Genomic DNA, 18,160 nt, shown 5'->3' with positions numbered 1-18,160 from the left:
ACTTGGTAAGAATCTTAGAAATCTATGTCAAAGTCCCTTTTAGCAAGATTCCAAAGAGAAGAATTTGAGCTTGACACTCATCCTACTTAGTCAGCAGAATGTGCTTCTAAGAGCAGCCAGGAGTGCACTCAGGTCTGGGTGGCTGGCTAAAGAGGAAAAAGCAGTATTCTTCAGACATTGTCACCAAATGCTAAGGGATAGGCCAAAAATACATTCCACTTTAATTAGGTTCAGTTTTGATTTAGCTGAATATTCAAGCTCGAGGGTGGTGGCCGGGGGTAGGTGGGGAGCTCTGTGCTCCTTCAGTGGGAGAAATCATCACCAGAATAGTGGGTCCTAGGAATGAATTGAGTCTCCTGGCAGGCAGGGGAGGTTGTGACTGGACAGACTGAGGGCCACACACACAGATGGCCATCTGTTCTGGGTGACTCATTTTATACTCACTCAGATGCCAGACTACAGGTGTTGGGGCTGTGAACAGACAGGGTATTGGATGGCTAGCCTTTTCCCCTCATGTGTCCAATCTCAAATTAGGTACTGGGGACAAACTTCCAGCTGTAGACCTGAGGACATACAGAAAAATTCTCATCTGTTCTGTGGCCATCTGGAGCTGTGGCACACTTTAAGCCTTGAGGCTTGACTTCTTTGGTTCAGAAACCTTCTAGAAACTTCCCTTGGCAATTCATTTAACCTCTCTCTAAGTATGTACATCTATAAAATGAGCATAGTAATTGTACAAATCTCTTTAGGAGATGATTGGTGGTGGTGTGAAGTTAGAGCATGGCACAGCGCTGGGCCATCCCATGCACCCAGCAAATGCCAGCTCTTTCTATCATTTACGCGGACACAGAGCTCACTGGCCCCAGAACATGTGTACCATTAACCCTGGTTTTTTTTTCCTGCGGCAGGAGTCAAGTAGAGCAGATGGTGAGGGAGCGAGACAAGGCAAGGCAGGATCTAGAGAAAGCTGAGAAGAGGAACCTGGAATTTGTGAAAGAGATGGATGATTGTCACTCTACACTAGAACAACTTACAGAGAAGAAGATCAAGTAGGTCCTGCCAGTGGTGTCTGAGCCCAGAGCTGCAGCTTCTTGGCACCAGTGCAGCTGTTCCCCATAACTGAGGGCAGGTGGTAGATACAGGACTTCTACCAGCCAAGGCTGTGATCATAAACACAGCAGAGCCCAGACCCTCCTATTTCACCTGGGCCAGTAGAAATCTGGAAGACACACCTTTGGGAATACCCTTCCTTGAAAGAAGAGGGAATGGTGCATTTAAAAAGTGGTCTTGCTCTTTATGATGGGTCGCACGGTACAGTGGTATCTAGCCATACATGCCTGTGAGCTGTAGGGAAAATTCCCCTCTGCTGACCTCATTCCCTTCTGTTTCATTTATGGGATCTGTCCCATTCAAGCCAAGCATTCTATGTGTATCTATAATCAGTGAGACAGATGGACATTTTAATAGAGGGCTAATGAATGGCTTTGGAGCTTATTGGCTCAGCAGAAAGGAGCCTGACATGGTGGAAGGGCTCAAAGCCCAAAACCTGACTGCAGGTATTTCACCAGACAGTGGGTAGAGCAGACTCCTAGTGGGCAGTCTACACTACCTATTGGGCTGGTGCCTGAACAGACCAGAAGAAATTATTTCTGACCTTTTTTATGGACATATCACCTTTAGTTTATTAAAGAAAACAGATGACGAGATCCAGCCCCTAAGGATTTCCCAGGTGGGGCCGGCAGAGAGAGGGTTTTTCACCCCACTGCCTACACTAGGCTCCCCTGAAAGAGCTTTATAGTAGTTCAATTTCTCAAAGCTTTTGTCACTCAAAGGTGTCTCCTCATCAATAACAAAGAATTTATACTGTGGAAAAACCAGTATCCCACACTCAGCCCTCAGCTATGCTCCTGGTGGGGTGCAAAGGGGTTCTGGACACCCCTACCTTCTCTCTCACCTGTGTGAGAAGAAAAGCTGCGTTCAGAGGGGCTAACAATGATTTTAGAGTTCTGGGTCTATTGCTTCCTCAGTGGACAGAGCCCCTCAGATTCTTCACCTGTAAAGTGAGAGTGATAATCTTATCTATCCTTGCCTTAGAGCACTCAGCACAGAGCCCTGTGCATCTCTACCTGTGTCATAGCTATGCTTATGTCTCAGCAAAATGAGTAGTGAGAAAGAGAAGCAGCAGCTCAGGTGACACAGGTGGTTTCAATGAGCAGCTGTCTGAGAAAGCTTGTGATGAGGCTCTGGGACATGGCTTCTCCCTGTTGCATGTAGCTGTGACACTTGAAGGGTAACACTTTTCTTACAACAGCCCTCTTGGCAAGGTTTGTTGGTATCATGGTATGATGGACATACAACCTCCACATAATCCTGGGTTGGGTGTAGGGATTTCAAGGGACTTTCACCTGCCCCACTCTTACTTAATGTGGCTTTTAAGCACAGTTCCGAGAAAGTCTTGCTTTTGCCATGTGCCATGGCCACCAAACTCTCATTCTGCAGCCTCATTTTTCATAAGGAAGAAAGGTAGCAAGGAGGAATTGAAGGAGCCTGTGGGTATAACTGGCTTACCTAGGGCTCTGTGGGTCTGCAGGGCAGCCACAGCAGATAGGAGGGGTGTTAATAGCCATGTGGTGCCAGTTGATTGTATCCCATTAGACCAAAAATGTCAAACTAATTTTCACAAGGGTCCACATCAGCCTCACAGTTGCCTTCAAAGGGCCAAAAATAATTTTAGGACTATATAAAGGTAACTATCCCTTAACTAGGGGCAAGGAGCCTGGCGCTGCCTCTGAGTAGAAACAAGGTGCTGGGCTGGATAGAACAAGGTAGAGGGCTGGATTCAGCCCATGGGCCTTGTGTTTGCCACCTGTTCATTAGACAATGGGGCTTAAACCAAAGAGCATATTTCTTTTCCTCCAAAGATACCCTGACACCTCTGCTGTGCAGCCAGGGGTCTAGATATTGAGCATATGGGTTTCAGCCCTGTAAGAAGGAGCTTCTGGCCTCTAAAACTACTACTGTGTCATGAAGCTCCTGTTATGTGCCACGTGTTCCTTGACTTACCACCATAACCACAAATTGGTCATTTTATTTCTATTTTAAATCAAAGAAACTGTGTCTTGGATCTGTACAGTTAACTCATCCACAATCAAACCAGTGTGGCCTGAAGTTTAAACCCCAGGTGTCTCTTCTTTATCTTATGCTATTTTGGAGGGAGGATAGGCCCAGACCTATTTTATCCTGAGGGTATAAGAAATGGACCTTTAAACAAGAGGAGCCCTGAGAGGTAGAGAGCTTGTCACTTTCCCAGGATGGGGTTGTCCAGAGCCACATAACCACCATCCTATGTCCACTCACAAGAGCCCCATGGCTCCTTCTCCACATACCCAGGGTTCATGGAAAGAGCCCTGGCTATCCCTCCTAGAATTGCCAGTCTATGGGGGAGCAGCCTCAAATCTGAGTCCGCACACTTCCCAATTCCAAAGGCCTGGGTCCTCTTTTCCTTCCCAGGAATGGCTAGGGCAGGGCAAAAGCAGCAGGTTTAGTTACTGGTATGTTCACCAGTTGGAATTCTCACCTACCTCTGTGTGGTGTTGAAGAGTACGTGAGAGATGGCATCAAGGGGCATGAGTGTGTGGGAATATGTGTAGGTATAAGTGTATGAGTGTAAATGCATGGGTATGAGTTCAGGTGCGGGTGTGAGCATACAACCATGCGGATTCACTTCCACCAGGTCCTGCGCTCTTAACAGGATGATGGGAATTTTTAGGAAATATAAAAATTAAGTATTCTTTCACCAAACTTTTAAAACTGTTTCCAATCAAACCTGAGAAACTAAATAAATATGGCCTCACTATAAGGTGGTGTTGCAAGGCTCCAAAGCCCCAATGTGGGAAGATGGGCCATGGGCACCTTGACTTCCACCTAGATGCACTGACCATGGCCCTGCTGAGCCCTCTCAGTATGGAACATGTAGAGCATTCATCACAAAGGAACATTTAGTTAGGAAATAACTGGATTTTGTTTCTGTTCTTGTCAACAATTGACTGTGTTTAGCTTGTTCCCTTGGCATGTTCATCCATAAGCTTACCTGTTTACCATTTCTTGCTGAGCAAGCTTCGGTGGGTGAAACTAGAAAATTCAAACTGTTGACCATTATAGCTACAGTTGTTTAACTTTGCTCATCTGAGATAGTCTCCTTAGTTTCCTGACTTTACAAAATAGGATGTTAGGTCACTGTGGGTTTCCACACAGTGAAATTATTACTAAAAAAAAACAGGAGCTAAGCCCTGACCAGTATGGCTTAGTTGGTTGCGCATCATCCCACAAAGAGAAAGGTCGCTGGTTCAATTCCCCATCAAGGCACATGCCTAGGTTGTAGGTTCTGTCAATGTTTCTCACATCAGTGTTTCTCTCCCTCCCTTTTTATCTCTCCCTTCACCTCTTAAAAAAAAGGAAAAAAAAACAAGAAAAGAAAAGTCAGGAACTGAAAAAATCATGAAAGAAGCCAACAGTGCAATTGCTAGCGCATTTTCCCCTCTTTCTTGATACCTCCTCTAGTCTCTGAATTGCCCTTTTAACAATATGCTGTCATCAGCCTCCTCACAAATTTGGAAGCCCTGGGATCTCACCTGAGTGTGTATAGGACTGATTCTAACCATCCTGATTGATGCCACTGAGACCTTGGGTTGCTGCCTCTTTGAGAACCAGGGGAGACAAATGTCCACCAGGGCCTCTTTTAACTGCAGCAACCTGGTTTTCACATGACCTTCTTTATGCAGCACTGCTAGCTCCTCAGCCCTCAGTGTTTTTCTTTTTTTTTTTTTATTGATTATGCTGTTACAATTGTTCTATTCCCCCTTTCATTCCCCTCCACCCTACCCCCTATCCCCACCATTACCCCCCCTTTAGTTTATGACCATGTGTCTCAAGTCCTTTAGATTCTATATTTCCCATGCTATTCTTGCCCCTACCATCTATTTTCTATCTACTGTCTATGCTACTTATTTTCTGTACCTTCTCCCCCCTTCTCCTCCTCCCACTCCCCTGTTGCTAACCCTCCTTGAGATCTTCATTTCTATGTTTCCACTCCTGGTCTAGCTGTCCTTTTAGTTTGCTTTCATTTAGGTGTGGTTGTTAATAACTGTGAGTTTGTTGTCCTTTCACTGTTCATGTTTCTTTAACTTCTTTTTCTTAGATAAGTCCCTTTAACATTTCGTATAATAAGGGCTTGATGATGATGAACTCCTTGAATTTGATATTATCTGAGAAGCATTTTATCTGTCCTTCCATTCTAAATGAAAGTTTTGCTGGATAGAGCAATCTTGGTTGTAGGTCTTTGGATTTCATGACTTGGAATACCTCTTTCCAGCCCCTTCTTGCCTGTAAGGTCTCTTTTGAGAAATCAGCTGACAGTCTGATGGGGACTCCTTTGTAGGTGACTGTCCCCTTAGCTCTTGTTGCTTCTAGGATTCTCTCCTTCATTTTAATCTTGGGTAATGTAATGATGATGTGCCTTGGTGTGTTCCTTCTTGGGTCCAACTTCTTTGGGACTCTCTGAGCTTCCTGGATTTCCTGGAAGTCTATTTCCTTTGCCAGATTGGGGAAATTCTCCTTTATTATTTGTTCAAATAAGTTTTCCACTGGTGGCTGTTCCTTTCCCCCTTCTGGTACCCCTATAATTCGGATGTTGGAGCATTTAAAGATGTCCTGGAGGTTCCTAAGACTCTCCTCATTTTTTTGAATTCTTGCTTCTTGACTCTTTTCTGTTTGCCCATTATTTGCTTTCTTCTGATCCACTCCATTGATTTGAGTCCCAGTTTCCTTTTCATTGCTATTGATGTCCTGTGCAATTCCATTCATTTCAATTAGTTTCGCCTTCATATATTTGTCTAATTTGTGGCTATAATCAACCAGTTTTGTGAGGATCCTGATGACCAGTGTTTTAAACTGTGTGTCTGAGAGTTTTGCTATTTCTTCATCGCTTAGATCTATGGGCTCTGGGGCTTTGAGATCTTCTTGCACCACTTTTGGTCTGTTCGCGCCCTTTAAGTGTGAGAAGCGGCGCCTTGGACTCCCAGGTCACTGGGTTATGACGCTGTATGTGGAGGTGGGGTCAGAGCAGGGAAACGGCGGCGCTCTCCCTGCTGCTTGCCGCGGCACCCGCTGGGTCCCGGTCCAATCGCCCACTTCCTTGCCTGTCCACCCGCGCACAAATGCGCGACCACAGTCAACACGCAGCCCCGCTCCCCTGCTGTCTCCTCCGCGGTCGCTCGCCTGGTCGCTCGGTGGGTTGCTCACTAGGTCCAACCCCGCGCCTGGGTTCCGCGTGCCTGGATTCCGTGCATCTGGATTCCGCGCGCCTGACTGAGTCCGTCCGACCGAGTTTTCGTGTGCAACCTAGCTTCACCAGCTGCTGGTTTTTCCCCGTTACCGGTCAGGCTGAAGAATTTGTTGTTAATGGACTTCCGAAAAGTTCAATTTTCCGTGTTCTGGCTGTGTTTTCTGTTGCTTAAATATTTAGTTGTCTCTAAACTTGGTTGTGTGAGAAGGCACGGCACATCCACCTATGCCTCCATTGGCGGAAGTCCAGCCCTCAGTGTTTTTCAAGAAGAAAACTCCTTTTTTTTTAAACAGTTGTGTTTGGCCCTGAGAAGGGGCACCCACCTTCCTGTCCCAGAGTTAGGATATAAAGGAGGGCCCCTGGCCTCAGAACACATGCAGTTTTGCTGAGGAACAGTGACCCTATCTGTCAAGCAAGAACTATTGAATCTAAGACAGTGTGATCAAGTGCTCCATGCAGGGGTATTCCAGGGGAGGAAGAGGTCTTGTTGGCTGGAAAGGTATCCCTGGAAAGGCAGAGCCAGATGGGCCTGAGCAGCACCCTTGGAAGCCTATTGTGACGTGCTGTTTTATGCCTTACAGACACATGGAGCAGGAGTACAGAGAACGGCTGAGTCTCCTGCGGTCCGAGGTGGAGATGGAGCGTGAGATATTTTGGGAACAGGCCTGTAGGCAGAGGGCCATGCTGGAGAAGGACCTGCAGCACCTGCAGGCTGAGGAGGCCAGCCTCCAAGATAAGCTAACCCTGGCCCTGAAGGTAGGTAAGAAGACAAAAATAAAGGGAGAGGAGAAGTGCCTCCCCAGGGTACCCCACCCAGAAAAGAAAATACAGAAATGAGGTTGCCTGCAGGTTCCTCTTCTCACACCCCACATTTTTCTAGTTAAGGATTCAACTCTTCCTATTAGCCTTAAGAAGTTTGCATTTCTGTAATAGGGAAATCCCTAGGATTTCAAATGAAGGAATATTTGCTGCAGCCGTAAAGATAAGACACTTCTCAACCAGAGCAGAAGGGGTCCTGCCTCTTTAGGATGGGCATTGCTATCCAGTTGTGAGGACAGCAGGACAGTGGGAGACCCACAGGCCTCTTGCTCTGTGCTCTAAGTCTGTAGACCAAGGTTAGGGAGGGTCAGCAGCCAGTTTTGCTATACCCCTGGAGACAAGAGCACCTGTGGCATGAACAAACCTAAAGTTCACCTACTGCCTCTGGGTGTAGCCTGGGGCAGGTGTGGTTTCTGGGCTTTGGTGAGTATCCCTCAAATCCTCACTCATCCTGAATTTGAGTACAGTGAGTTGTCCCCGGGGCCCTTCTGTGCTCCTGCCTTCCCCTTCCTCTCCTAACTCAGAGCATGTGGATTCTTTCCTCACCTGCCTACCTCTCTCAGTCTTTCTCCTGGAGGAAAAAGCCAGGCACCCCAGAAGCGTCTAACAGCAGCATGCACAGGGCCTGCCTGCACTGCCTGCCAGGCTCTCCACAACATTGTGTCTTCACCTCTCTTCTTTTCCCTATGGGAAACCTCACTGGTTTCCCTATGTATATCTGAGCTGTAGTGGTATAATATCAAATCCCTCATTTAGAAAATGGCTCAGAAGGGCTTGCCACTAGCCTTTTCTTATGATACTCATGACCTGAGCACTTGGATTGAGAGAAGCAGAGGCAATGGGAAAAGCAATGAACATTGGTGAGGGCTCTGTGAGGTCTGTCCCTGGGCTGCTCTAGATTGGCACCTGGGACAGCCTTCTCTGCATGGTGTCAAGGCAGTGAATACCAGATTCCATGAGGTTTCTTCCCTGATTATGAGTACTACTGGGAATAAGTCCTTCACTTAAAGAGGAGACAGACCTGCCAACAGCTCACTCTTCCACTCTCAAAGTCTGGCAAACCTCTGACCTGTGTCTTATAGGAAAACAGTCTATTGCAGAAGGAGATTACTGAAGTTGTGGAAAAACTTTCGGAATCGGAGAAGCTTGTCCTGAAACTGAAGAATGATCTGGATTTTGTGTTGAAAGATAAGGTAAGTCCTTTTGCTAAGTTTTAGTCTTTAGAAAAGAGCCTGTAGTGCTGGGTAAAATGTATCAGGGTCTTGAAAAAGATACCTAGGTGGCTGAATTTGTTGTGGGTTTTTTTTTCTGTTAAATTTATAGAATGGAGAGAAAATTAGCAAAGTGACTTTTCCCCTGTTTTCCTGCCCTTCAGGCCAATGCTGGGGTGTCATATGCTCTGGTGACAACTTGCACATTGGCCTTTTAATGAAAAGACCAGGGCCAGCTGGCACCATCTATGCCAGCAACAGGTTGTCAGTAATGAGAGGCATGGAGGAGAGGTTAGAGGTTGGTGCCCACCATTAAGTCCCCACCCCCACCTGGAGGCCCTGCCCATCACCTGGGGAGGAGATGGAGAGAGAAGTTGCTGTACCGGGAAAGCATCCAGGCAGGGAGTGGCCCAGGGGGCCAAGGCAGGTGCATACTACTGCCCGGAAACCTTTTAAACAAAGGGAGAGAGGGGAGGAGGAGGAAAGGACTGGAGGGCTGTACTTGGATATGCTGAACCTTGTGTAAAGAGTATGAAGGGGTGACAGCATGCATTCTATTTGGCCGGACAATCTGTCTGTAATTTTCCTTTGCTGGTATGATCTCCAGTTGGAGCCACAGAGCACAAAACTCTTGGTCCAGGAGGAGCAATTCAAGAAGGTCCTAAAGGAGTACGAGCTCAAGTGCAGGGTATGTGCCCAACCCAGCCCCTTTACCTTTCTGAGCCTTAGGGTTTTCTTTGTGTTGTACTAGGCCAGGCCCTTACTTTTGTCTTTGCTGCACAGGGCCCTCACACACTCCTGTCCCATCATACCCCCAGCCCCTGCCAGCCCATCCTACAGGAGGGGTGGTTATGTCTAAGACTCTGGCCCTCCCTTTAGGGACCTCCTCTTTCATAAGGCTGTGATACTATCTCCTGGCCACTCCTGAGAAGAATGGGATGCTGGAAACCATGAGACAGGCTGGCTCTGCAAGTCATCAGGGTCTTTCTGGCTCTGACTGGGGTGGTGGTATACAGGCTTTATCCCTCCCAATCTTGCCCAGGAAATGGCCTGGCATTTTTGGTGGGCCACTCCTGGCCTCCACTTGAAGGGTGATCCAACATGGGATGGCATTGCTACCAGACAGGGACTGGGATCAAATCTGCCTCAGGCCAGCCTGTAGTGTGTGGGTTCTTGTTTTTGTACAGAAAAGATTTCACAACTTGAGTCTAGGTGGTTTTGAGAGTACATTTATTAAAGCTGGGGACAGTGAACTAAAGGAAGGACATAGAGTAGGAGAAACAGTGGAGAAGTTAGGTGGTACTCTGGTTTGGCTCCCTCAAAACATAGGAAACAAGTGAGCCAACACTGTGCTGCTTTTAGCTTACTTGGACAGTCAGAGAAAAGGGGGGCCTTGGAGACAGGATCAGGGAGTAAGCCCAGGATGAGCTGCTGCTGCTCATTGCTCTCCTGGTTGCCATACTCATGGGAAGACTCCTTAGAGTCTAGGAGGAAGCAAAAAAGTTTATGCCTAAGAAGGAGTATTGGGCATGTTCTAGAGCAGGGGTGTCAAACTCATTTTCCCTGGGCACTATATCAGCTTCATGGTTGCCTTCAAAAGGCCGAATGTAATTTCAACTCCTTAACAGTTAAGGAGTTAACAGTTAAGGAGTAGTTACATTTATACAGTCCTAAAATTATTTCGGCCCTTTGAAGGCAACCACAAGGCTGATATGGCCTCCAGTGAAAATGAGTTTGACACCCCTGCTCTAAAGCGAGCCCATACTCAGTCTTTTTCTTGAGAATTTTTATCTCTTTTGTATGTGAGAATCTTAGGGGACAGTTTTAGCAGAATATTCATTAGCTTTCTAGGTGTATTTTTAATATTCTAGAGCATCAAAATGAGTGTATAGGGGAGCTTGGGATTATTCTTTGGTCTGCTTTTTTTTAAGGTTTTATTTATCTTTAAAGAGAGGGAAAGTGAAGGAGAAAGACAGGGAGAGAAACATCAGCGTGTGGTTGCCTCTCATATGCCCATCACCAGGGGCCTGGCCAGTGACCCAGGTGTGTGCCCTAACTGGGAATTGAACCAATAACCCTCTGGTTCACAGGCTGGCACTCAGTCCATTGAGCCACACCAACCATGGCTGGTCTGCTTTATTTTATTTTTATCTTGGATCTATCTGGATTTAATGGGGGGGTTGTTATTTGTTTCTTTGCCTTCATCTGTTCTTGGGTTTAGTTGGCACAAGTGTTATTAATTGGGTCTCTGTTCTCTATTTTCCAGACCAGGGGGACTTAAGCTACGTATTCCCTGGTTAGGAAGGAGAGGTATGAACCGTTTGTTCTCAAGTGTCCTTGGTTAGGGAAGATAAGGTCTTGTGATTCACTAGCTGGCTGTAAGTTGTTCAAATTGTTTAATTTTCTTGTCTCAGTTTCCCTATTCCACTTGCCCAGGAATTGTCCTAGCTTTTTACTATCCTATCTTATCAGGAACATCCTTCTCTGAGCACAGCAGGTATAGCCTCTTATCTGGGCCTGCATTCCACTGACAGAGTCCTCCAAGCCTTATGTTCTGTGAGAAGGTGGAACAGGACTTGCCTGCTTAGCACCTGTGTTTTGCCCCACATGGACTGGCCAAAGTCATTAGACCAGCACCAATTCTGAAGGCTCCTCTGTATTTCTAGGCAGTATGTCAGGCTTCATTTTGTATTCTGTTGTTGAGTATTTAGATTTTCTGGGCTAAACCTACCATTGTTGATCCATTTAACTGGAGGTACCTCAGTGTAGAGCAAGATAGAGATGGTAAACGATGTCAGTGGTACTGACCCCATTATACTCGTAAAATGATTGAGGAACTCAACAGAAAATAACATTATTGTTAGACATTAAGAGTCTGTTAACAAGTCACTTCTTAATGGTTTCCCTCCAAATTAAAGTAAAAAGTGACTTTTCTTCCTGTTGTATATTGCTTTGGTAACACCAGAGGATAAAGCTGAGCCCAAGCTGTTCTGGAGTATGACATGGTCTTCTGTTTCCTGCCCTGTGTTCTCTTCTCCACTCCAAACTCTGAATCCTGGGTGCCCTTATGAAAGTCCTATGTGTGGTCAGCTGTGGCACTCTCCTCCTGAACCAGATGGCTGTGGGGCAGACGGTGGTCAGGGTGGTGGGGCTGTTGTGCAGGTGGGATGTGCCATACAACTTTCTGCTGTGTTTTCACCCTTTTTTTAACTTGTTGAAAACACTTAGAACCTATAACTAGCCATTAATTTATATGTTTCTTTACTGCAGTGATTTTCCACCTTTTTCATCTAGTGGCATACATAAACTAATTACTGAAATTCTGCAGCTCATGGAAAAATATATTTTTTGCCTATCTGACAAAAAATAGGTGTAATTCTAATTAATTCACACCAGATGATTATTGTTCTGTCAGCTCCTGTCATTTTTTTTATTTGACAGTCTAAGGGAAAAGGAGTCAGTGCCCCTGACTAAATAGTCAGATATTTCATGTTTTAAAAATTCTTGCAGCACATCAGTCAAAAATCATTGCTATTGATTTTTCAAAGAAGTATAAACCCCATCTTTCTTTAATGTGACTCTGTTACTTAAATAACTGTTACACATTTCACTTTTGGTCTTGAAATTTTACTTTTTGAAACAGCAGAAATATTTTACATTTTTGTACATTATTTATTTAGAAAATTTCCCTCTATTTTGGGGGATATTTTTGGTTTTTTTGAACTTACATTTAGAGTGTTAAAAAACCTTTTTTAAAAAATATATTTTATCGGGGGATGCTGGGAAGATGGCGACGGAGTAGGATGGAGCTGATTCTAGCTCCTGTACTCATGAGTGAAAATCCTGGCAGATCTATAGAGAAACAGCACAATAAACCATCAGTTACCCAGCATTTATGAAATTAAAACACCAGAGATTGTGACCGACGCTGAAACACCAGACAGCGGCAGAGTCAGCTACTGGAGCTGGGACACACGCGGCCCCTGTGCTGCCGCCAGAGCAACAGCCCTGGGAGCCGGGGAATCAGGTATGGGAGCCGGACATTCCAAGCCCCTGTCATGGTCCTGGGCGACAGAGGAGTCAGGTACCAGAGCTGGGACATTCTCAGCCTCTGTGCCGCTGTCATAGCTATGGGCCTGGGCAACAGAAGAGTCAGTTGCAGGAGCTGGGACACTGGAAGCCCCTGTGCGGCTGCCATAGCAACGAGACTGGACGCCGGGGAGTCAGGTACTGGAGCCGGGACATTCTCAGCCTCTGTGCCGCTGCCATAGTGACAGGACTGGATGCAGGGGAGTCAGGTATGGGACCCAGGACACTCCAAACCCCTGTGACGGTCCTGGGCAGCAGAGGAGTCAGCTACGGGAGCCAGGACACTAGAGGCCCCTGTGCCACTGCCATAGAGAGGGGCCTGGGCACCAAGGAGTAAGCTACTGGAGCCAGACACTCCAAATCCCTGTGACGAGCCTGGGCTCCAGAGGAGTTAGCTACGGGAGGCAGTCAGGACATTCTTGGCCCCTGTGCTGCTGGTGTAGTAATGGGCCTGGGCGCTGGAGGAGTTGGCTACTAGAGCTGGGACATTCAGCAGTGGTAGGCGACCAGCGCGGGGACCAGCGCGAGGACCAGCGTGAGAGTAGGTGGAGACGGAGAACATCAAGAAACTTGAAGGAGTCTGCACCACTGAACATCACACGTATCATACCACAGAAGTTCACACCATAAACCCAGGGTGTCAGAAAAGATCAATTTTAGAAGCTGAGACTAACAGGGAGAGTCTCAAACAATGGGAAGACAAAAAAACAATCCCCAAATGAAAGAAAAAGCAGAAAATTCAGAAAGAATGTTAGATGAAGTAGAGGCTAATCAGCTATCAGATAGTGAATTCAAAGCACGGGTTATTACGAACTTCGAACAGCTCACAATGAGCTATCAGAAACTACAGGGGAACTACAATGATCTCTGCAAACTACATCAACATGAAAAAGGAAATAGAAAATATTAGCAAGGGACAAGAGGAAATGAAGAATACAATTTCCAAATTGAAGAACACAGTAGAAAGTTTCACAAGTAGGATAGTTGAAGCGGAGGATAGGATTAGTGAGTTGGAGGACAAGGTAAAAAGCATCTCACAGAAAGAGCAAGAAAATGAAAAGAGGCTCCGAAAGAATGAAGAGGGATTAAGAGAAATGCAAGACAATATGAAACGTAATAATATCCGAATAATAGGAATACCAGAAGGAGAAGAAGAAGAACAAGGGAGAGAAAACGTATTTGAAACAGTAATGAGAGAAAATTTCCCTAATTTGATGTGAGAAAAAGTCACACAAACCCAGGAATCACAGAGAGTCCCAATCAAGAGGAACCCAAGGAGGCCCACTTCAAGACACAGCACCATCAAAATGGCAAAATTCCAAGAAAAAGAGAGAATCTTAAAGGCAGCAAGGGAGAAAAAGGAAGTAACATACAAGGGAGCCCCAATAAGGTTAACTACTGACTTCTCAATGGAAACACTCCAAGCAAGAAGACAATGGCAAGAAATATTCCAAGTAATGAGAACCAGAGGCCTACACCCAAGGCTACTTTACCCAGCAAGGCTCTAAATCAAGATAGAAAGGCAAATAAAGAGCTTCTAAGACAAAAGAATCCTAAAACAATACGCCTCCACCAAACCAGCTCTACAAGAAATGCTAGAAGGACTGCTTTAAGGGAAGGAAGGAAAAGAGGGAGACAGAGAGGAACACAGGTACAAAAATGGCAATGAATAAGTACCTATTAATAATAACCTTAAACATAAATGGATTAAATGCTCCAAACAAAAGACACAGAATAGCTCAATGGATAAGAAAGCATGACCCACACATATGCTGCCTACAAGAGACCCACCTCAGGACAAAAGACCATCACAGACTAAAAGTGAAAGGCTGGAAATAAGTTTTCCAAGCAAACGGACAAGAAAAAAAAGCTGGGGTAGCAATTCTCATATCGGACAAAATAGACTTCAAAAAGAGGGCCATAAAGAGAGACCCAGAAGGTCACTTCATAATACTCAAGGGAAGAATCCACCAAGAAGACATTAACATTGTAAACATACAGGCACAAAACATAAGCGCACCCAAATATATCAAGAAAATCTTAGAGGACTTCAAGAAAGATATTGACAGCAACACAATTATACTAAGGGATTTTAACACCCTACTGTCAAAAATGGACAGATCTTCCAAACAAAATATCAACAAAGATACTGTGGCATTAAACAACACCCTAGATGAAATGGACTTAACTGATATATATAGAGTCCTTCATCCCAAAGAAGCTAAATACACATTCTTTTCAAATGCACGTGGAACATTTTCAAAGATAGACCACATGATAGGACACAAAATGAGCCTCAAAAAATCCAAGAAAATTGAAATCATACCAAGCATCTTCTCTGACCACAGGGACTGAAATTGGAAACGAACCCCAAAGAAAAAAACCCAAAGCACCCAAAATCATGCAGACTGAATGGTATGCTATTAAACAACGAATGGGTCAAGAATGAAATTAGGGAAGAAATCAAAACGTTTCTGGAAACAAATGAAAATAATCTGACAACAACCCAAAACTTATGGGACACAGCCAAGGCAGTCCTGAGAGGGAAGTTTATAGCAATACAGGCCTACCTAAAGAAGATAGAAACATTTCAAACAAACAACCTAACCCTACGCCTGCAAGAACTCAAGGAACAACAACAAAGACAGCCCAGAGCAACCAGAAGGAAGGAAATAACCAAGATCAGAGCAGAATTAAATGACATAGAAACTAAAAGCACAAGTTTAAGGATCAGTGAATCCAGGAGTTGGTTCTTTGAGAAGATAAACAAAATAGACAAGCCTTTAAGTAGGCTCATGAAGAAAAGAAGAGAGAAGACACAAATAAACACAATCAGAAATGAAAGAAGAGAGATTACAACTGATACCACAGAAATAGAAGAGATGATAAGAAATTACTCTGAATAAATGTATGCTAAGAAATTTGAAACCCTAGGGGAAATGGACACATTTCTAAAAAATATAATCTTCCAAAACTCAGTGAAAAAGAAGCAGAAAATCTAAATACACCAATAACAGCAAAAGAAATTGAAGCAGTAATCAAAAAACTCCCATCACATAAAAGCCCTGGACCAGATGGGTTCACAGGAGAATTCTACAAAGCCTTTAAGGAAGAGCTAACCCCTATTCTCCACAGACTATTCCAAAAATTGCAGAAGGATGGAAAACTCCCAAATTATTTTTATGAAACCAGCATCATCTTAATTCCAAAACCAGATAGAGACACAACAAAGAAAGAAAACTTCAGGCCAATATCGCTGATGAACATAGATGCTAAAATCCTCAACAAAACATTAGCAAATCGCATCCAACAATACATTAAAAAGATCATACACCATGACCAAGTGGGATTCATCCCAGGCATGCAAGGATGGTTCATCATTTGCAAGTCAATAAATGTAATACATCACATAAACAAAAGCAAAGACAAAAACCACATGATCATATCAATAGATGTGGAAAAAGCTTTCGATAAGGGACAACAACCATTTATGATAAAAACATTCAGCAAAGTGGAAATACAGGGAGCATTTCTCAATATAATAAAGGCCATATATGAGAGACCTACAGCCAATATCATACTCAATGGGAAAATACTAAAAGCTTTTCCACTAAGATCAGGAACAAGACAAGGTTGTCCACTTTCACCACTTCTATTCAATATAGTATTGGAAGTTTTAGCCACAGCAATGAGGCAAGAAAAGGAAATAAAAGGCATCCAAATAGGAATGGAGGAAGCAAAACTGTCACTGTTTGCAGATGACATGATAGTGTACATGGAAAATCCTATAGACTCTACCCAAAAACTGCTCGAAGTAATTAATGAATTTGGCAAAACAGCTGGTTACAAAGTCAATATCCAGAAATCAAAGGCATTTTTGTGTACCAGCAATGAATCAGCAGAATCAGAAATCAAGGGTAAAATCCCATTCGATATAGCAAAAAGAAAAATAAAATATCTGGGAATAAACCTAACCAAAGAGGTAAAAGACCTGTATGCAGAAAACTACACAGCACTGAAGAAAGAAACCAGGGAAGACACAAACAAATGGAAACATATACCTGGTTCATGGATTGGAAGAATTAACATCATCAAAATGTCCATACTACCCAAAGCAATATACAGATTCAATGCAATACCTATTAAAGTACCAATGGCATATTTCACAGACATAGAACAAACACTTCAAAAATTATATGGAATCATAAACGAGTTTAAATGGCAGCTGCTCTTTTGAGAAAGAAGAACAAAGTAGGAGGGATCACAATACCTGATATCAAACTGTATTACAAGGCCACTGTAATCAAAACAGCCTGGTACTGGCATAAAAACAGGCACATAGACCAATGGAACAGAACAGAGAGCCCAGAAATCAACCCAGCTGTCTACAGTCAATTAATATTTGACAAAGGGGGCAGTAACATAAAGTAAAGATAGCCTCTTCAACAAATGGTGCTGGGAGAACTGGACAGCTACGTGCAAAAAAATGAAACTTGAGCAACAATTTACACCATATACCAAAATAAATTCAAGGTGGATAAAAGACTTAAATATAAGCCGTGACACCATTAAAGTCCTAGAGGAGAACATCGACAAGAAAATCTCAGATATTTCACGTAGCAACTTTTTTACTGATATGTCCCCTAGAGCAAGGAATATAAAGGAAAGAATAAACAAATGGGATCTCATCAAAATAAAAAGCTTGTGCATGGCTAAAGAAAATAGTATTAAATTAAAAAGACAACCAAGTGTATGGGAAAACATATTTGCCAATGATACCTCAGACAAAGGTTTAATCTCCAAAATATACAAAGAACTTACACGACTCCACTCTAAGAAGACACCCAACCCAATTAAAAAGTGGGAAAAGGACTTGAACAGACACTTCTCCAAGGAGGACATACAGAATATCCAGAGACACATGAGGAGATGCTCAATATCTTGAGCTATCAGAGAGATGTAAATTAAAACCGCAATGAGATACCACTTTACACCAGTCAGGATGGCTATCATAAACAAAGCAACAAACAACAAATGTTGGAGAGGTTGTGGGGAAAAGGGGTCCTTAGTTCACTGTTGGTGGGATTGCAGACTGGTACAACCATTATGGAAAACACTATGGAATTTTCTCAGAAAAATAAAAATCGACCTGCCTTTTGACCCTGCAATTCCACTGCTGGGATTATATCCTAAGAATCCTAAAACATCAATATCAAAGAACCTATGCACCACAATGTTCATAGCAGCACAATTTACAATAGCCAAGATTTGGAAGCAACCTAGGTGCCCATCAGTAAATGAATGGATCAAAAAATTGTGGTACATATACACAATGGAATTCTATGCTGCAGAGAGAAAGAAGGAGCTACTACCATTTGCAACAATATGATGGAACTAGAAAGCATTATGCTGAGTGAAATAGGCCAGGTGCTGAAAGACAAATACCATATGATCCCACCTTTAACAGGAAGCTAAACAACAAAACAAACAAGCAAGCAGAAAAAAAAAAAGACACTGAAATAGAGAACAAGGGGACAGTGACCAGAGGAGAGAGGGAAGGGAAGTTAAGGGTAAAAAGGGGGAGGGATTTGGAGGAAGAAATGGGAAGGACACAGGGATGAGAACTAAGTGGGGGTGGAAATGGGAGGGAGGTGGGGAACAAGTGGCGGGGGAGGCTGGGATGGGAAAAATAGACAAA

General features: G+C 44.0%; 1 protein-coding gene across 7 annotated transcripts in view; it reads left to right on the top strand.

Annotated features, from left to right (window-relative positions):
* Positions 1–18,160, top strand: part of NINL (ninein like) — a 208,288-nt gene that overhangs the window by 141,066 nt on the left and 49,062 nt on the right. For 4 of the 7 annotated variants that reach the window (XM_037155283.2, XM_053667252.1, XM_037155281.2 and 1 more), the window contains 4 exons: positions 909–1,049; positions 6,925–7,099; positions 8,245–8,355; positions 8,981–9,061. In XM_037155283.2, coding sequence (XP_037011178.2) covers positions 909–1,049; positions 6,925–7,099; positions 8,245–8,355; positions 8,981–9,061 — 508 coding nt within the window. The remainder of the gene's footprint in view (positions 1–908; positions 1,050–6,924; positions 7,100–8,244; positions 8,356–8,980; positions 9,062–18,160) is intronic. The other 3 variants (XM_053667264.1, XM_037155282.2, XM_053667257.1) reach the window with 2 other exon arrangements.

Source organism: Artibeus jamaicensis, unplaced genomic scaffold (genome assembly GCF_021234435.1).
Source record: "Artibeus jamaicensis isolate MK-2021 breed Jamaican fruit bat unplaced genomic scaffold, CSHL_Jam_final contig_135, whole genome shotgun sequence".
NCBI classification, from domain to species: domain Eukaryota; kingdom Metazoa; phylum Chordata; class Mammalia; order Chiroptera; family Phyllostomidae; genus Artibeus; species Artibeus jamaicensis.
The sequence above is the reverse complement of the archived record's forward strand: the minus strand, read 5'-3'. Positions and strand labels throughout refer to the sequence as shown.